The following is a 21,275-nucleotide window of genomic DNA, read 5'->3' on the forward strand; positions in this document are numbered from 1 at the left end:
GTGTGTATGTATACATACATACATACATACACACATATATATATATATAAAAACAGAAAGGAAGCGACAATGCCAATGACCAATGTAGTACTGCAAATGAGGGAAAGGATTGGTGAAGCATAAGCTCAAGCAAGGGAGCCACATTTCAGACAGATAGTGATACAAAGCTGTTGTACTGCTGGATGTTGCGTTTGAGGATGTCTGAGCAAGGGCCGAGAACACGTTCAAAGCGGGGTCGGTCCAGTTTAACACATTTCAAGGGGCCACGAGCAACCACTGTGGCAGCTCGTGGACGATTCATCAGAAGTGCAATTTCACCTGAAATGAAGAAAAAAGATAGTTAAAAAAAAAGATTTAAAAAAAGACAGCAAGCTGGCAAACACTTTGAACACCAACATTCTCCTAGGCCAGTTCTTAAACTGAGGTCTAGGAACTATTTTTTAAAAAATATTATAACCGCATTTCGATATAATTGGTTTCTTTTGCAAACCTCACATATTTTATGTATTTAAAAATATTATTCTGAGAAAAGTTCCATGATAAGAACTCTTATCTTAGATTACTAATAAACTAGGAATAGGGATTGAACTTATGATTTTATTGCTCTAGGGAACTTCCAGTGAGGAACTTTCTCTAACAACTCAAGTCAGAATCTTCTCTGCAATTTTTAGTGTTGAGAGTTGCCCATAAGTGAGAGGCTAAGTGGCCTGCCCTGAGTCACACAGCTACAAACTGTCTACAACCATATTTAAACTTAGATCTTTCTTACTCCAGGTCTAAAAGTCCATCTAGCTGCCAATGAACATATTTCAACCATTCATTAATCTAAGCAGTAAAAACAAAAGAAACTGGCCAAAGGAAATGATAACTCAGAATCAGACAAGTGACTTGAAGTTGTTGTTTAAGCAGCTTATTTACGAAAGTGGACTTGAACAGGAACCCTCAAGTCTTGCACTGCTTTCTTAAAGCTCAAAAAAAAAAATCTGTAGCAAAAGCTGCTCCTCTTGGAGGCATAAGGGAAGAAAACTCCCCAAGGAAGTTTACAGCTTCTCATGGAAAGGTGAAATACAGATAAAATATGAACTAATCACATACCAAAATAATCAGAGGGCCCCAATCTTCCTACTTCAACAAATTCTTCATTCTCCGATCTACGCTGTAGAACAGCAGCTGAACCCTACAATAAAACCAGCACAACAATTTTATCAAGATTTCAAGTGACAAAATCTTTTATCCATCCTGTGCAATTTCAGCATCTCAGCAAAATAGATTTTTTGAGGATTCTAAATCTATTAGTTTTAATGTGAGAAAATCATGAGTGTTTCTGATAACTTAACAGGTGCCTTTGCTGCCCTCTCATGGTATTCCTTCCAGCAACCTATAACAGCTAACGATCTAGGGATTTCTAAAGTCCTGCTGGGTGTTATGTTCCTTTTCTTCACAACTTCATAAATATATAAATGAGATCTTCTAGAAAATATCCTGAAATCCATTTATTTATACATAATGACTTTCCACACAAACAGATCTGATATATACAATAGCACTCAGTGTACTAATTAGTTTATTCATCAATTATGTTCAATGATGAGCTTGGTTTAGCTAGCATGCCAAAAATTAATCTAGATGAATCTGAAAGCTTAGCTCTTACACTTCACTGTCAAGGGAATGCTGGTTGCATTTCTGTCTCAGCAGCTAAGCAAAATTTTTTAGCCAAGATTCCAGAATAGACCGGCAGGTACCTTCAGGATTTAAACTCAATAAATGCCAATGCTTCAGATTTCACATGTATTATTTTCCTTATCTAAGTATTTTTAAAATGTACCCAAATTTAGATTTCTTTTTCTGATCTTTTTAAGTAATCTTTACTCACCTCTAAGATAATGAAGAACTCATCTCCTGGTTCTCCTTGCACTACAATCTTCTGCCCATCTTCAAACTGAACAGGTTCCAATGCATCCGCCACCGTGAGACGCTCCCATTTGTCCAGAGACTCTGGAAGACAAAATTTTAAAAGTTCCTTTGTATTAATTGGTAATATTCATCCTTCCACTCCCACATAGGAATATAGGAAATCAACCAATCATATTCAAATAATATTCTAGTTGGTGTTTCATTAAAACACCACTTTTGAACTAGTAGTTCAAATGCTATTATTTCTAATGTCGAAAAAATTCTTTTAGCTCCTTACTTCAGAAATTTACTTGCCCATAACTAACATTAGCTACATCTAAAGGCTTCAGTTAAAAGCAACTGTGCAATACAACTGTCAGGGATCACACTAATAAGCACTGGACCCAAAAAGACTAGTGTCATTACTAATTATTTCAAAGATTCAATTCATTATAAAACATCAATTACATAAAACTTGATCCAAATTTTGCCAATTCCCCTGTAAAGAATTGCTTCCAACAACTCTTTTCATATCCACATTATCTTAAGTACATAGCTTAGACTCATACCTATGTGTTTCTCTCTTATTAATTTGCTTTACTCTAAATTTAAATATATTTTAAACAGCAGTTAAAATCTCAACTAATCTTCTTAAATGATAAAAGTATTGAAAATATCCTACTGTACTTGGAACCCTTAATAAAATACCACCAATGAGAAAGACAAAAAAATGAAAAAAAGTTTTTAAAAACTGCAGTCAAAAATAACTGTAAAACACAACCTGAAAAGAGGGGAAAAGTCCCAAAAGACAATTAAACCAGTTCAGTCACTGCTGTTTTGGGAAGGAGAGTTTAGGGGTTTTTTTTGGTTATCTTTGATTTGTAGAAATAGCAATTTAAAATGTCACCAGGGTTCTCCCACAACCTACCACAAATTACTCTCCCTAGAGTCTTTAGTTCTAACTAATAAGTTTGTCACATCTGCTGCCATAATCTATCTAAAGTTCAAAGTCCGTCTTCTAAATTTCTCAATATTAATCTCTGATTTGCACTCTTCCTCTTCACCCTATCCTGGACCATTTATCCTCAAAGCATCAACATCTATGCTGACTCCTTTGACATTTTTTTTAATGTCTCATTCATTTTCATCATTTCTCAAAATGGTGGCACATCCAATATCCAGAACTTTGAACTAACACAACCACAACCTCCAATTACTCATACTAAACACAATCATTCTCCTTACTGTGATTTTCAATACCTTGAAATAGCCACATTATCTTTGTCTATTTCCCCCCATGGTGATTTCCCTTGTCTACATAACCAGCCTTGATCCAAGTTTCACTTTAATGTTTCACTAGGTACTAGTGTAAAATCCTCAAACCTCCTTGACCTTCTGAAGCTCTTCTGGACCTTCAAAAATTCATCCCTAAATAACTCCCAAGATCTAAATTCTTCACTTCTACTGTAGAAGTGTTAAGAAGCAGGAATGAAAGAAATAAAACTGAATTTACCCATTAAAATTTGGATACATAACAATCCTGCTGCTGCTAAATGACTCTTCTACTCTATACTTATTGACTATCATTTCTCACAACTGTTCCATACCCTTTCTTCCTTCTAATCAATTTCAGTCTCCAACACTTACAGATGACCTAGCTTCCTGATTGAGAAGACAGAAATCTTCAGTTCTAAGTTCCCTATATGTTTCCTCCATCTCTCAAAATTTCAGCATTATCACTTTACTTTCTTCACCTTGTAATACCAGAAGATATATCCCTATTTTAATCCTTCTACCTGAGCCATTCATCCCATTCCCTATCTATACCAGTACCTTCAACCTGCAATCAATTTCTCTTATATACTTTTAATCACTCCCTCTCTATAAAAATACTTGGGTCTCCCTTATCCCCAAAAAGCCTCCCCTTGTTCCTATAACCTCATCAGGATACAGCCCATTTCACTTACTTCAGTGCTAAACACTTTTTGAAAATGCCATCTATACTTCATGTCTCACCTTCTATTTATCATCCATTGTCTTCTCACCACCTTGCAACATAGTTTTCAACCCTCTATGCACAATTACTGTTTCAAAGGTAGTTCAATGACTTCCTAGTTAGGAGACCTCCTCACATACACCCTCCTTTTTCTTTCTTTTTTTTTTTTAAAGCTTTTAACATTGTCGTGCACCCCTTCCAACTATATACACTCTCAGGTTTTCTCTCCTAGATCTCTCTGTTCCTTTATTGGCTATTGTGAGGATCCCTGAAGAATATGTTCTTGGACCTTTTTCTTCTTTACACTCTTTTCCTTGGCAAGCTCCATAAAGAAACTGACTATATCTCATCCAAATTCTGAATCTCCTCCAGAGCCCAGACACAGTTCTGAACATAGCTGTGTTTTAACAAATGTTTGCTGGGAAAAAAAAAAACAAACTGGTAGACTGTAAAGTTACTAACTTCTAAATGAAACAGAGATATCAGGTAGAAATTCCACTTAGCAGTGATTAGTAAAGTGATATTTATAAAGCGTTCAAGATGAAAGTGCCAATTACAATTATGGTAACAGCAATGTTTTTATACTCATACTTTATACCAAAGTATCATTAAAATAATTTTAATATTTATAGCCCACCAACTCACCTAATATAGATACTTTGCTAAGGAATTCTTCATACATCTTCCGTTTTCTCAATGTACTTCCCTGCAAAAGGAAAGAGAAATTCAAATTCAATTCGAAATTTTAATTGCTACTCAAAACTGAAAATAAATAAATGAAACTTTAAGAAAATTCATTGAATCGTTTTGAAAAAACATTGAATACTAAATGGTCTTTACTAAGGCTTCTTGGGAACATGTAGGTAACTACAAAGATCTCCTACATACAGCTCTATAAATGAGTGGCAGTAAATATAAGCACCCAAGACTTAAGTTGACAAACAGAAGTGGCAACAGGAAGTTTCCTAGCACCACCACGTGGTGAAAATGAAGTAAAGCCAATCTCTTACCATAAGGATTCTTCTATAGCTGTCTCGATCAATGCCCCATAATTTCACATTTGTCTTGGCTTTGACAGTTGCTGCTCTGGGTGTTCCATAAATCAAGGCAAGTTCTCCAAAGCTCCCTCCTTCTCCAACACTGGTTGCCCATTCATTGTTGACATAGACCTAAAAAGCCAAAGGACATTACTAGGTTGTTTCTCCACCAATTAGCTTTCTTGAAAAGTTTGAGATCCTGTACATTTGTTTCAAGATATCAACCCAAAATGTTTAAAAATCGGAGCAAAGAACCTTATGTTTATAGATTACCTAAGTATTTATTTATTATATATTAGTATTTATTTATCTAATAAGGGCCCTCTACAGGGACAGGGAAGGAAGATAAAAAAAAAAAATTAACCTGAAGAGGAATTCAGAACCACTATATAACCACGAAAGAGAAAAAATAAGCACCTCCACCCAATTCTAAAAAACAAACAAAAAAAAAACTTGCCTAGTTCAAACTATTTAGAAAAAAGAAATATGAATCAGTTTTACTGACTTCTGAGACAAAAAAAAAAAACAAAATATTTATTTTTTGGTCATTAGCAATAGCATTTCCTATTGCCTAAAGACAATGAAATAGCATTACATTTTTAACTTAAAAATTGATCAAAATATTTTAATATCTTACATCCATCTCTCCTTGATCAATCACATAGAAGTTATCACCTTCATCACCTTAAAAAGAGAAGGCTGTATTAAAACCATTTCAGACATAAGCATATTTATGAAATATTTATATGCCAACGAAAAATATTTCATGATGGGGACAACAATGTGTCAAATGCCAGAAAAGTCCCAAAATGGCACAAATTGTCTTTTTTTCTTGACCTTTACAACAGGTGACACTTTGAGATAATCTCTTTTTTCTTGTTTGTTGTTCTACTTATCTGATAGTTGCTTCCTAGGCTCCTTGTCTGGGCCATTCTTGACTGCCCTTCCCTTGTGTCAATCTACTCCAAAATTCTGCACAGAGCCCCCTTTTCTTCTCTATGCTCTCTGTGACCTCATTAGATCCCATAAGGTCAATTAGTATCTCTGCACAGATCATCCCCAGATGTACAATCTAGCCCAGTCCCTCTACAGCAGGGGTCGGCAACGTATGGCTCTTTCTGCAGGAGCCATAAAGTCAATTTTTTTTCAGGTGTTGTTACAGGAGCGCGCACTGTGAGCACTGTACGGCTCTCAGGAAATTACATTTTAAAAAATGTGGCGTTTATGGCTCTCACAGCCAAAAAGGTTGATGACCCCTGCTCTAGAAACTTACTCATTACCCACTACCTATTGGACATTTTAAATTCCATGTCCCTAAAGTATATCAAACTTAACATGCCCACAGCAGAATTTATTCCTTCCCATCCCTCCAAACCCATCATTTCCTCTTATTTGTCACGAACACTGTCATCTTTCTAATCACTTAGGATTAAAAGTCCCAAATGATTTCAAATTCCTTACTTCTCTCACCCACCATATCCAATCAGGTGTCAAGTGATTTATTGGTTTTACCTCTATAATGTCTTCATTTTCATTCTCTTTTCTCCACTTGTATGGCCATGATCAGATCCTTCCCCTAGACTACTACAATATTGATAACCAAAAAAGCTAATACCATTTTGGATAGCATTAAGAGATGCAGAGATTCCAGGAATAGAGCTCTGACTAAATTGCTCAAACCTCCCTCACCTGATGTATTGTTTGGTCCTGGCATCATTGGGGATGGAGAGTGTACAGGAAGGACAACCAGGATGTTAAATGTCCTAGAGTCCATTTCATATGAGAACCAGGTGAAGAGAAAACTTGGGTTTAGGTGGGGAGATGATATCTGTCTTTAAGCATATGAAGGGGTGTTATGTGGAAGAAGGATTAGGTTTTTCCTGCTTATCCAAGAATAGATTCAGGAATAATATGTGGCAGTTGCAAAGAAGGCAATGTAGTTGTCATAGAAAATCTTCCTGATAATGAGAGCTGTCCAAAAGTAAAATGGACTGACATAAGCAGTGCTGGGTTCCATTTTCTTAGAGTTCTTGAAGAAGAGACCGGGCAGGTATGTTACAGTAGGAGATTCCTTTTCATATGACCTGGACTAAATGAGGTCCCTTCCAATCTTCAAATTCTATGCTTCTATGATTCTGTTTGTTCTTTAAAATACTTCCCTAACTGGCCCCAAACTATATTTCTAGCTTCATTGTGCATTAATCCCTTGAAGTATATATTTATAATATGCACATGTTGTCTCCTCTAAAAACATGAAATCCTAGAGAGAAGTTTTTAATCTTTTTTTTTCCTGTAGCACCTAACAAAGTGTGATAGAATAACCATCTCATTTTTTGATTTGATTAGAGGCATGATTAATCATGCTTAAACTCTAGTGGCTCCTTATTTTCCCTAGAATCAAATAAAAATCAAATAAAGATTTTTAACAATCTAGCCTCAATTTACTTTTCCAGATTTATAATACATCACTATGCTTCATGTACTAAAGTTAAGCCAAACTGGCCCTCTTGGTGTTCTTCACAAAACATCTCGTCTACATCATTTGGCACAGGATGCAGCAATGTATCTTATGCCAGCCAGTAAAGCACTCTCTATGCCTCTGAACCTAATTTCCTTCAAAATCTAACTCAAATGCCAACCTCCTAGACTTTTATCTCCAACTCCTTTGGTCACACTGCCCTCAAATTACCTTGTATTTATCTTTTATGTATTTTGTGTGTACACACACACACACACACACACACACACCCCTCCAAAAGAATATAAAAAGAATATAAGCTTCTTGTTTTGTCTTTGTACCATGAGACAGAGTAGGTACTTAAATGTTTGCTGATTGATCAAATGGGAAAATCAGTAAAAACAGGAGAAGGAAGTGGAATGGTAAAGAACAAGAAAAAAGAACTAGATTAACTTCTTCCGAATTAAAAAATTTTTTTTGGAAATGGTGGTCCTTACCTTGTTGAATTACCGTCTCTCCAGCAATAAAGGAAGCTGGGAACATGGCATCAAAAATATCACTGCAAAGGAGAGGAGAATTTATTCTTATGCTATATTTCAAAATATGCCTCTGAAATGATATGCAAATATAAATTTTGTTGGATTTTTTAGACTGTATTGCCATCAAAGGAATAAACGTTCTATCTACCATTAGCCCCCTTTCTTAAGATCCTAACTCCAAAAAATAAGTATGGGGACAGCTAGGTGGCTCAGTGAATAGAGTACCAGGTCTAGAGATGAAAGGTTCTGGATTAAAATCTGGCCTCAGATACTTTCTAGCTGTGTAGCCCCAGGTAAGTCACTTAACCCCAACTGCCTGGTCCTTACTACTCTTCCTCTACCTTAGAACTTACTATTAATTCTAAGACAGGAAATAAGGGAATAGAATAGAATAGAATAGAATAGAATTAATAGAATATAAATAATAATAATAATAATGGCAATGCATCAAGAAAAATGGCAAAATCATATCATCCCAAGAAAAAAGACCTACCTGACTATCCCTCCCCTATACCCACCTCAAGAGGGATAATCTATTCAATAATACAAGGAGTCTGAAGGCAGAAGTGACTTGACTGAATACCTCAAAAATGCCTTATTTTATAACAAGCTTAGTCCCAGGATACCATCAATTCCTGCTTTGACTGTCAGGACTAGGGGCTATCTGCCCTGCTGCCAAAGCCTCCTTCAAACCTATTCACGTCAATTTCATCTTTTCACTAGTTGGTTAACTCTATCTTACTTTTCCTTATTCTTCCATTTTCCCCTCTGGAATTTCATTTGTATTGCTAATAAACTGCCTTTCATGTTAAAATTGTACTCACCAATCCAAAATTTTGTATTTATTTGTATTATACATGTTGCTTTCCCCCAACAGAAGTGTGCTCCTTATAATGCCTGGATTATAGTAAGTATTTGTTAAATGCTTACTATTTTGAACTGAATACTAAAACTACAAGGTAAAACCAAAATCTACCTTCTCTCATTGTCATCAAGATGTGAAAACAGTACATTCTTCTCAATGGCTTTAGCTAAAGCAGCCATAGTCTTGTAATCTTTCGGAATAACCTAGGGGAAAAAAAATAAAGATCTAGTGTCACAATTGTTTAAAAAAAAAAAAGCAAATTATACATTTTGTAATCTCTTTTCCAACTTAGTATCACATAACTTATGAACACTGAAACACTACTCTTTCAAACATCTACTATTAAAGATTTATAGCAATTGTGATTCTCATAGCAAATAAGAAGTACTGATTAATCCATTTAATACCCAGTAAGAATAGTTTCCAGTTTAAATTTAAGAAATGAAACAATTTGTCCAAGGAAATTATTCTGTAGTAGAAAAGTCTCTTTTCTACATCCTAACCATTAAACAAAAATTTTTGAAATTTGGTAAATCCATAAAGTGCCTGAAGAACATGCTTCAAGCTAGTTGATGAAGGCTAGCCACATTCAGAAAGTTGGCAAAGCTAACAGTGCTGATAATTAGGGATCTTTAGGCAAGAAAGAGTCCCTTTCCAAAAAAAAAAAAAAAAAGGAAATATGGTACAGTTCCAACAGGGAGAATAAGATGACCTGGCTAAAGGAAAGGAAGTTGGAAGGTTAAGAAGAAAGCCTTTTTACTACCTGTATCATTCTGAAAATCACTTAACCCTTCTGGGCCTCTGTGTCCCCCATCAGCAAAATGTTAAACTAGATGACCTCTAAAGTGCTTTCCAGCTTTAAATACGATCCTAACCTAACAAAAGGGAAGAATACCTGCTTTCTTCTTCTGTGACACAAAATGCTTTGGAGTAGGAAAAGACTCAAATTCCAAGTGTAATCAGGGGGTTTAAAAATATTAATGGGTTATAAGGGAGCTTTTATTAGCAGCCTGTAGAACATCTGATGACAAGATGTCACAACAGAATAATACAACTTAGAGGGTATAGTGAACTTTGAAAGTTTCTGCTTAACTAAAGTAGATTATTCACTTGTCAACAATCATGAAATGATTATTATTTGAGCCTTGAGAACATTCCTCAAATTTTTAAGTGCACTTTCTGAAATATGAACCATTTCCCATATATGCTTATACAGAATGTAGATAGTCTTACTGGGCTCACAAAAGGTTATTTCACTGACCTTAGGGCCAGTTTGGAAAGGGGGCCACTGAGATTTCCTAACTTCCTAGTCTGTCCTTGATCTCAAGGTCTAAGATAAGATAGGCTTGATCTTTTGGATGGCTTAGCCCATAAACTGGAGCAGAATTACCTTTCTAACATATGATGCAGCATCTTCCTCAGTGTACACCTCTGCACTGATAGCACCCCTTCGTCTCCGACCCTTAACCACTGGGTTGGGAGGTGGAGGAGAAATTTCTTCTTCCCTTGTTTCAGCCAGGATAACAGCTTTCTGCACCGGCAGAGCCAGAGCCTGGAGCTGTTTTGATTCCTCCTGGAGGAAAAAAAAGAGAAAGATTTAAAAAGAAATGTTCAGAGCATATGTTCATCTACTGTAGAAAACTAATATTTTATTTAAATCATCCTACTTTTTTCTCTATTACTGTTTTTTTCTAATTCAGCCCTGGCCTCTCCTCTCCATACCTTAGAAGGCATCATCCAGCAAAGTATATATACACAAACACACACATTCACAAGCTATTCTTCAAATATTAAAACTATAGCTATATATAATGTTCTCTTGGTTCTACTCATTTCACTCTTTATTATCTCATGCAATTCCAAGTTTTTTTAAAAAAACGTATCTATTCATCATTTCTTACAGCACAGTAGTGTTCATCACAATCATATGCTACAATTTGTTTGACAATTCCTCAAATATTGGATGCCCCTTCAATTTCCAGTTCTTTGCCATCACAAAGAGAACTGCTATAAATAGTTTAAAACAGTGATGGGCAAATTTTTAAAGAGGGGGCCAAAAGAAAGGAAATGCTCATCTGTCATTCTGTTTCTAAGGCAACTCTTTCAAAGTTTCATTGTATTGTATCCTACTCATTGTATTAGTCAGATTAGGAATAATGTCCGTGGCTGGAGAGAACATTTCAGGGAGCCACATCTGGCCTGAGGACTGTAGTTTGCCCATCACTGGTTTAAAACATACAGACTCTTTCCTTTTTCCCTGATCTCCTTGGGAAACAGACCCAGTAATTAAATTGCTGTTCTAAGAAAATACATGATTTTATAGCTCTCTGGGTAGAATTCCAAATTGTTCTCCAGAATGATTGGATCAGATCATAGTTCCAAAAGGGGATACATGAGATTTCCTAATTTGCTAATCTATCCTTGCTCCCAAAGTCTGAAATAGGATACACTCTATCCTTTGAGTGTCTTTTACACATAAAATGGAACAGAAAACAAAAATAGAAGGTGAACAAGACTTTCTGTTTACAATGAAATGGATGCTTATTCTAAAATGGCATTATTCTTCATCAAATGATGGAAAAATGAAGCCTTCTCTTCTTTCCTCCAACATTGTCCATGCCTTTACATTAAATAGCACAAGAGCAAACACAAACCAGAGACATTCTTCCAAGATTTACTACTCTTTGGACCTAGTCCATTCAACCAAATGTGAAACTAGCTAACATATTATCATTGAGTCCACATTTATCCATCTTGTCCACAAGATAGCATAAAACATATTCCCAATGTTTCATAAAATCTATGTAAAATATATCTCTAGCATTCTTCTCATCTACCAGTCTAGTATTCCTGACCCCTTCCTCCTCCCCAAAAAAGGTAATGATGATAGTATGGCAATGACCCACCTGTTCTTCATGAAGTTCTATAATCACAAGTCAAAAATGAACTTAACATTTTTTGATACTAAAAGCCAAATAAGCTAGAGATGAACAAATTTAAAGATACTGTTTTAAAGAGAACCTATAACGACTAATACATCTCACTAGAGTGTAAGCTAAAATGCAGTCATTTGTTATTTTCAATGAAATACTAATTATAATCAGTCTATATATAAAGACTATTCAAACCCAATTTGGATGAAACATCTGGAGCCTTTTGTTTTAATAAAGGACATGACAAATAACAATCTCACCTACAGAAGTTAATATATTAAATTTTTTTAAAAACCTTTATCCTTCTATAGGTTCCAAGACAGAAGAGCAGTATGGGCTAGGCAATTGTGGTTATGTGACTTATCCAGAGTCACACAGCTAAAAGTCCACCTACCTGCCCCAATTAACTCAATTCTCCTTCTCCGCCCCCGCCCCCCCAAAAAATCACTTTGTTTACTTGGTCTTCCTTCCCACCTCAGTTTAGGAACACCTTAACAAATTGTGTTATATCTCAGTTCCTCCCTTTCTCTTCCTCTACTATACCATTCTGTAACAAAGGTTCTTAATCTTTTTGTGTGTATGTCATGCACTCCTCTGGCAATCTCAAGAAGCCATGAACCGTTTAATAGAATGTTTGATGCCTATAATCATCAAATGCTAATTTCAGTTAGAGGTTTGTGAAAATAAAGATGTAATTTTTTCCCATCCAAGTTTATAGGCCCTTTGGAATTTATCCATGGACTCCAGATCCTTAATCTTTAGGCATATTCTTAAACTTGGTTACAAAAAAAAAGACAATTTCATAGCTACTAGATAGGGGAAAGGATTATAAGATACTTGTTTTGAAAAACATTTTGAGGGTTTTAGCGAACTGCAAAGCTCGAAGAGTCAGCAGTGTGCAGTGCAGCCAAAAAACTAACACAATCCTGGATTGCATTAAGAGGCACAGAGGTTCCAATAATAGAAAAGTAGCAGTCCCAATGCACTCTATCCTGGTCAGATGTCACCAAAATATTGTGCTCAGTTCTAATACCATAGGTGAAGAAAGACACTAAGAGGAGGGCAACTGGAATGGTAAGGACTTTGATTCCATATCATATGATGATTATCTGAAAGGAGGAAGAAAAGACTCGGGGATAGAAGAGTAGGAGATGATAGACATCTTCAAGCTGTCACGTAGAGGAGAAATTAAACTCATTTTATTTGGCACCAAAGTACAGACACAGAAATTGCAAAGAAACCTATTTGGGTGGCTTCATGTCAGAAAAAAATTTCCCAACAACTAGTGCTGTCCCAAGGGAAATGGGCTGTCCCGAGAGAAGGTGGGTTCCACCTCCTCAAAGGTCTTCAAACTGGATGACAAACCATTTGGGTAGGTAAATAGTGAAGATTATCCTGGTAATTGATAATCACTTTATTTTTGGATTAGATCAGTGATCCCCAAACTTTTTTGGCCTACCGCCCCCTTTCCAGAAAAAACATTACTTAGTTCCCTGGAAATTAATTCTTTTTTAATTTTAATAGCAATTAATAGGAAAGATAAATGCACCTGTGGCCATCACCACTCCCCTGGATCGCTGCAGCACCCACCAGGGGGCAGTAGCGCCCACTTTAGGAATCAATGGATTAGATTCTCAATGAAGTTTCCTTACAACTCTTAAATTTTGATTCTTACAACCCAAAATCTTTTTTTAGACAAATCTGATTCTTACCATTCCTCCTCTCCATCTTGTATTTGTGAAACTGACTTTTTTCATAACCAAATTTTTTTCATAACTTGGCATTTATTTCTGTAGAATGTCAATCATATTAGGTCCATCCCAGCATTCTAGCTTAAGAAGCTTATTAGACTCTGTGAATCATTGCATCAGCGACACCCTTCCCCCATCAGTATTGTATAATATGTAGATATGAGCATACATTCTGCCTTCATCCAAGTCACTAATAAAAATGTTAAACCTCATATAGCCAACCAAGATACATGGGGTAATTCCACTAGACTTTTCCTCCTACCAAGTTAACAACGAAGAATTAACAGTGCTATTTCAAGTCAAGATATCAAACCACAAATAAATCTATTATTTTGTCCACATCTTTCCATATTCTTGAAAAATCTGGACAAATTATTGTCCCAGAATTCCACTTACCCATTAGTTTAATAATACTGTCAAAAAAGAAAATGAGATTAGTCTGGCATAACCTGTTCTTGGTGAAACCAAGCTGACTCTCTTTGAAATCACATCTCTTTATAGATGCTTAGGCAACCATCCCTTTCATGACCCATTCTATAATTTTCTCAGAAATCAACATCTCACTGAACTACCATTTCCAAACTGTTCTCTTTCCTTTTTGTGAAAACTGAGGTTAACATATGCCCTTCTCCAATCAGTCTATCTTCTGATATTTCAGTATCTTTCATATGCTATTGGAAGTGGGTTAGTCATGTTTCAATACCTATGGAGCTAGTCTCTCCAGGTCTGGTGACTTGAATAATCCAAGGAAACTAGGTGCTATCTGTCTCTCTTGACTATCAATTCCCTGAAAGTATATTTTATCTTGTGATTTTCAGTGCAAAAATCATTATACTTGGAAAGAAAACACAAGCAAAATAAGAATAGAGCAGCTCTGCCCTGTTTTCAGTTATCATTCTGTTCTTCCCCAAGAAAAGCTCTATCCTTTTTTTTTGGCTCAATATAGCTTTAAAAATATTTTCTTTGTTGCCCTTTACTCTCCTTGCCAGTCTCAGCTCATTCTGCACTTTAACAATAGTGACACTATTTTTACAAAATTGCTCCATGTTTTATTATATTCATCCTTTGTCTCAGAGAACATACAGGACTGAAGATTTAAGTGATTTGACCACGGTCACATAATTAGTATGTTTCACTACAAGATGTGATTTCTTGTATTGATTCCAAAGCCAGCCCCCTACCTACTACATAATAATATTCCTCTAAGTGGATACTACCTTAACCTAGTTTTTTTTACTTTTTCTTAAGTTTTTAAAATTATTTATAGCATATAACCAAACTCCAACTTAAAATTTTAATGTGGTTCCTGATCTAAATTTTGTCTATCCAAAGAAGCAACTGGAATGGTTCTAGAACAAGAGTTCTTACCCTGGGTCTTTAAAATTTCATTTTTTAATCCTTTTATAATTATATCTCAGCATAATTAGTTTCCCTTTGTAATGCTAGCTATTTTATTTTTAGGAATTTAAAAACATTCTGAGAAGGGAAGCAAGGCATCTCCAGAGCACTAAAGGGGTCCATAAAACAAAAAGAAGCCCTTTTCTAGATAAATTATTTGGTCAAATAGTCCCATCACTTTAAATAAGTCATTCAGGACATATATGTACATGAGATCTAAGTTGTTTCATTCATCAGTCCTTAAGAAGAAAGTGAATTTAAGATTTATCAATAGAAAAGAAAATAAAAATTTAATATAGAAATGTCCTCTACATGAGTCACAGAACAAATATAAACATTTCAGATTAAAAAGATGACAGCAGATATCCCTAGATTACTTTTTGAAAAAGGAAAATTGGATTAATTGTCTTTGCATCCAAAGGTCCAAAAGACTTCATTGTTTAAAAAAAAGTAAAAACTGATCCTCTAGTTGGATTAACCCCCTTTAGATTGAGTAACCCAAATTCATCACATATAAAAACAAATTATACAATTACAGAATTTTAATAATTCAGAAATAGGCTAGGCTAAAAATTTATATTAATACTGACCATAAGAGAAAGGGAGCTATTGAGTTAACTATATTTCTACAAATAGAATATATAAAACCATATAAACAAAATTTTGTGGGGAATAGTTAAGCTACTTAAGAAAAATACCATTCTCAAGAACTTTTGATATACTATTAAATATAACTATATAATTAGCTAATTGTGTAATATGCCCATTTCTTAATGCAGACAGGAGGAACTGTCCTTTCAGATCCTGTTAGCCTAGCTTATACAATATGAAAACGATCAAACTAAACTGCATTTTAAAATCCATTACTTTACTAAAGACTTACCTTGACATTTGATACAAATTTGTAAGAATGACTGGCAATTAAATTTAGCAACCGTTTGAACCTATTTTTCCCTCCCCACATTTTTTACCTTCTCCAGTCTCTCAAAGTATTCCCTAAGGAATGCCATGGGTCTGTCAGGTCGAACAGTACAGAGCTGTACAATGGAATCTTTGAGGAGTGCCTGGATATTATGCTTCTGGACATAGAGCTCACACTCCCGGAGGCTCCGCTCCTCCTCACTGCTGGCACCGCTGGTTGCCATTATTTTAGGCTAAAAGAAAAATGTACATATTTTTTGCATAAACTATTTAGAAAGAGAAAAATGAAACTGAGCTTCTGTTTTGCTCAATATCTTAAGCAAGTTTAAAAGACAAGGCACAATAACATATTTCTGATTTCAATGCTGCTTCAAAGTGACTGAATCCTCTCTTAGGAACTAGACTTGTTTCCTAATGGGAGAATAATATTTACCTTCATCTTTGATTTTCCCCTCTCCTACCAGAAGAAAAGGAAAGGGAAAGGGGATTAAAAGTTGTACCTAAATAATATTCTTCCATTAAGAAACAAGTCTAGTTCCTAAGGCAAGATTTGGTACCATGAACAGTTAGTGATAGTAAACTAAGATACGGATCTGGAATTTGTCAGCATCTGTTCCTCAAATTGCTGAAAAATTAACCAGTTGAGGGAGCTTGATTGGGTTCATTTCAATATGACAGTATGAGCTATATACCTTACATAAAGCAAACAGGAGTATTGTAAGGGTAAGAAACTAAATATCTAACATTCCTACTATATACTCCTATCTAGCAAAGAGTTTCACAAGTATTAAGAGTACACTAGTACTTGGCTTACTACTTGTCATGGCATTTTTTAACAAATCACAAAAGAAACAAAAGAGCATGATTAGAAATCATCTTATTTCAAATGCTTATAATATCAGTTTTGATCAATAATCCTGACTGATAATTGGATATTTTTAGTAATAGAGTCTCAGCAAAATTTTTTCTTATTCACAAGACTATAGATTTTAAAGTAAGAAAGAAATTTCAAAGATTATCATTTAGCAGTTCTCAAACTTTTTGGTCTTAGGATCCTTTTATACTTTATTTTCCAAAACAAAACAAAAAATCAAAAGTTGCGTTGTTTACATATTTTTGAAATTTTCTTTAATGTCTAGATTAACAAAGACAGCTAGATTCCCATCTGTGCTTCTGCATTAAAGTAACTGTTCTGATTGAAATATGTAAAAAAAAAAATCTGACCTCACACATACATAACTGGAAAAGAGAAGAGCATTTTAATATTTTATGAAAATCATTTTGTCCACGCAGGCCTCCTGAAAGGGACTCATGGACTCTTGGAATACATGGACCATGCTTTGAGAATTATTGATATAACTTAATCCCTTTTTACAAATGAGGAAATTGAGGGCAAAAGAGTCAACTTGCCCAATGTGATACAAGAAGTGACAAAGGGAGGATTCAAATCGAATTTTTCTGGTACTCTTTCCATTACACTACTCTGCTACTTACAAATTTTAATTATTTTTTTAAAAGTTCCCATTAAATTAGTACATGCAATCTTATAAGATATGGCTTCAAGTTTATATATTTTCAAAGATACATTTGAAAGTTTTCAAAACAGGCTCAAATTACTTTGATATAGAAATGAGCTGGATAAAAATATAAAACTGACAATGTCTCAAACAGTAACTGATCGACTTTTTAGGAACTTGAAAGTTAAAAAGAATTTTTTCAATTAGATAGGAAAAACTAAAGCATCATAACTACATTTTCATTGAAATGTCACACCTCCCTATTACAAAAGATATCATAGGAAAAGTTTATACATTAGGCTTGAATCATGTCTCTCCTAAGCCCTTACCTAAAAACAGAAATGCAACTAAAGTTAATATTAAAAAACCAATGCTTTTCCAACAAAATTATATTATAAGCCTCCTAAAACTGAGTAGACTAGTTCAAAATAAGTAATGGGAAAAACACCTTGACTCAAGAGATTTTAAGAAGCCCTACACTTCCTTTGTTTTCATAATCTCCATGATAAGATCAATAATAAGTACTCTAATTAACTGGTAAAAAAAATTAGTGATTTTACCATAGTCCACAAATTAAGAGACTCTAAAAGCACTTTGCTGATACAACTGATAAAACATGGGACCTACCACTGAAAAAATATAGACATGTAATATCTACTTAAGAGTGCACACTACTATCCATTTCCCAGATCATTCAACAATATAAAATAAGACTTGACAACCACAATACTGTTATAAAGTTTTTAAAACACAGAATCATGAATTTAAAGATAAAAGGGACCTCTGAGGTGATGATCAAAGCCAACACTTTTATTTTATAGAGAAAACAAGTCCCCAATAAGGAACCAAAAACCCTAATAAAAGGCCATACTAAAAGGTTGGCAGCAGCCTGAGGGAGTAGGAGCACATTGTTTCACTAAAAATAATTATTTTGTAATCATTACACAAAAGCTACATTATAACCATTGGAGATCTTATAATTTTTCCTATATAGAACTAATTGTGCTTTTGTTGTTACATCTCTAAATTGACATAAATTACTCTCAAAAGGAAAAACTACAGTCCTAATTGTGGAACAGGAGAGAATTTTCAAAACTTTTCCAAAGCATACAAGTATACTACCATGTATTGGCTTGTTACTACTTACTGCCTTTCACTAGAGACTAAAGAGAACTCTTAATTACAACTCATCCTGACTATGCATAGCAAGAGTTGAGACTGCAAGCTGTGTCTTTTAACAGTTCATCAGTTTGGATTTTGGGTTTGGTTTAGTTGTTTTGAGGGATAGCAGAGATTTGCCATTTATTTCATTTATGCCCACAGGAAATTCCATGAAAGAAATGAGAAAGGGAGATCAAATCTCCTGCCTGTGATAGCTGACAGGCGACAGTAGAGGGGAAGAGACTGAGGGAAAAGGTGTGAGGGGGAAAGGACCAGAGAGAAATATGTATAAAAATCTGGTTTAGAGATAGGTGAAGAACAACAAAAGAAAATTCATTAAGAAAAAGGGCTTAATGAGGGGAGGGAGGGGCAAGGAGCAGATAGTGACAAGTAAGAGCTAGGGGGTGAAGCAAAAGCAAGATGCGAGATGGGAGTTTCAGGAACAGAAAGGGAAAAGTCTGATTTAGGGAATAGAATAAAATAATAAATAATAAAACATATCTATAACAATAAGTAATAATAGTAGTAATGATAATAACTAGTATTTACAAAGCGCTTTAAGGTCTGTTTGCAAAGCACTTCTTAACAAATAGCTCGCTTTAGCCTCACAATCACCCTGGAAGGTAGGTGTTCTTAGGTGTATAACATTTTAAAGTTTGCAGACCACTTCATATATTTTATTTTACTGGAACATACTCGGGTGCTTCTCTTTCGGTAACAGAAGGTGGGGGAAGAGAATCGCAGGAATGCAAAAAAAGAGGGCTGCTCGGAGTTAGGAGGGGCTAAGGTGGAATCCCGCAAGCGAGGCCGAAGGGAGAAGACAATCTAAGAGCAGGGAAACTGAAGGTGCGGGGGGTAGGGGTTGGGGTTAGGGGGGAAGGAGGCAGAGGCCCCGGAGGTTTGGACGGGGAGGGGGAGGGGGAAAGAAGGGCTGGGTGCGGCTCTTTCTCAGAACGCTCTTCCAGGCGCCATCTTGGATCTGTTCAGCCGTAACAAACGGATTAGCTCAGTAGCGAAGCGCGACCGAGGCCGGACCCCGGACGCGCTCCACTTACCGAGATGCTGGCAACAGCAAGCTCTGGGTCCTGAGGGCTGCCAGGCGGCTCAGGGCCAGCTTCGACCCGTTTTGCGTCTCCCCCCTCCACCTCGGCGGTTTTCAGGTGATCTCAGCTCCTCGGAGGCCCCCCCACCGGAAACGAACCAGCCACGACCAATCAGCGTTCGATCACTGACGTCAATGGGCCTCGGTCTGGTCAAGGTGGTTGCCTTGGCAACCTTAAAGGGGAAAGTACCGCCCTTCCCCCTCTCCCCAGCCCCTCTCTTTCGAACCTCAACTCCCCTGCCCCCCTCCCGGGACCCTTCTTTCCTGGACTCCTTTATCCTACTCTGTAGCCCTCCCTCATTCCTTTCCCCCTTCCCTCCTTTTTCGGTTCTTTCACGATCCCCGACTCACTCACCTGCTTGTCCACAATTTTTTCTCTTCTGGCTCTCTTTTCTTCCTTTCTCTGCCTCTACCTCTCTTTCTCTGTATCTATACTTCTCTTTTCGTTTCTCTTTTCTTTTTTTGTCTCGGTTTAGACGCTCTTGTGTGTCTAGACTATCTCAGTCTAAACTATCTGCCTCAGGTCTCCTTTTTTCTCCCTGTCTCCCTCTTTTTCTTTCCGTCAGTCCGTCCGTCTTTCAGTCTCCTCGAGCTCCACCTCTTCTCAGTTGGCCAGGCTCCTCCTGTCGCTTCTGCTGCACCCACTTCCTTCTCTTCCTCTCCTCTCCACTCCTCCGCCTCTTTTGACTAGTCGGTCTTCTCTCCCCCTGGTAAAGCCCCAGACTGTCTCACGTGGGCGGAGTGGAGGGGGCAGGGAGGCGCCTCTGCAGCTGCGCCCTCTTCTCTGCAGACCCTGCAGGGGGCGGGGCTCAGAAGGGGTGGCTGGGTCGGGGAAGGTTTCGTGCTGTTACTAGGGCCCAGGCGGATGCTTAAGGACTGCGGCTACTGCGGCAGTGGATGCGGCAAAGCTCTGCTGCTATGGCAATTGCTGCAGTGTCTGGCAGCTGCAGTGGCTCGTCCCAACCTGGCTGTGGCTGCTCCCCACCCAGAGGCTCTTGGCAGTGCAGGATGTGTGTGATAGGCTGGGTTTTTTCTCTGCAACTAAGACATCATCTATTCCAACTCCATCATTTTTCAGAAGAGAAAACAGATCCAGTAAAGAAATGGTACTGACTCTCCTTTCCTAGGGACAAAGAAGCATAATCATAGTTCCATCTCAGGGACCCTGGAAATCAGGATTCGAATATAGGTGATGTGACTCCACACTCAATGCCCTTTCCTCTGACACCTCATTGCCCCACCTTTTTGTCTTACCCCATTTTGCTCTTGAAATAAAACATGTTTGGGCCTTGGACTTGATACCCCAAAGAGAACTACTTGCTCTTGTGTTCTAGATGAAAATGATCAGCCTGGGGTCTGTGGACCCATTAGAGCAGCCATGAGCTGGTGAGCCAAAGTTATAAAGAAAATGAGACAAGGAAAAATCAGGCCCAAGAATGTTAAAGAATGAAGAATAATAGCTTCTAGCATTTATTTATAAGTTGCTGGCTGTGAAGCATATTATGTCATTTCATTGTTCTACTTATAGAAAAGCCGATCAGTCTTCTGTTAGATGCAAAGGTAGAAAGAACAGAAGAAAAATATCTTTTTTTAAAGCTATCTGCAGAAGTCTCAAAATCCTAGAAATTCAATTATTTTTAAAACATATCATCTAATCATCTCAGACAAACTCCATGTTGAAATAGCCCTCCAAGCTTGGTCACA

The 21,275-nt window shown here is 36.6% G+C and overlaps 1 protein-coding gene across 1 annotated transcript; it reads right to left on the reverse strand.

The window, feature by feature from the left end:
- Positions 1-13: 13 nt before the first annotated feature.
- PRKAR1A (protein kinase cAMP-dependent type I regulatory subunit alpha) lies at positions 14-19,962 on the reverse strand. The gene is made up of 11 exons (XM_044673897.1): positions 19,927-19,962; positions 15,842-16,024; positions 10,179-10,361; positions 8,900-8,991; positions 7,882-7,943; positions 5,564-5,610; positions 4,900-5,058; positions 4,535-4,595; positions 1,874-1,995; positions 1,096-1,177; positions 14-318 (listed from the first exon to the last, which is right to left on the reverse strand). Exons 2-11 carry the CDS (start codon positions 16,013-16,015, stop codon positions 146-148), a joined length of 1,155 nt encoding a protein of 384 aa, XP_044529832.1. The 5' UTR covers positions 16,016-16,024; positions 19,927-19,962; the 3' UTR covers positions 14-145.
- Positions 19,963-21,275: the final 1,313 nt, after the last annotated feature.

Source organism: Gracilinanus agilis, chromosome 4 (assembly GCF_016433145.1).
Source record: "Gracilinanus agilis isolate LMUSP501 chromosome 4, AgileGrace, whole genome shotgun sequence".
Taxonomy (NCBI): domain Eukaryota; kingdom Metazoa; phylum Chordata; class Mammalia; order Didelphimorphia; family Didelphidae; genus Gracilinanus; species Gracilinanus agilis.

Bases quoted from the DNA above. Each gene is read 5' to 3' on its own strand.
- PRKAR1A (XM_044673897.1), bottom strand. From the start codon at position 16,015: ATGGCAACCAGCGGTGCCAGCAGTGAGGAGGAGCGGAGCCTCCGGGAG. The intron at 8,992-10,178 runs GTAATTCTGCTC...TTTTTCCCCTAG, and splicing joins CTGCATCATATGTTAGAAAG to GTTATTCCGAAAGATTACAA. The intron at 5,611-7,881 runs GTAAGGACCACC...TCTCTTTTTAAG, and splicing joins AGAGACGGTAATTCAACAAG to GTGATGAAGGTGATAACTTC.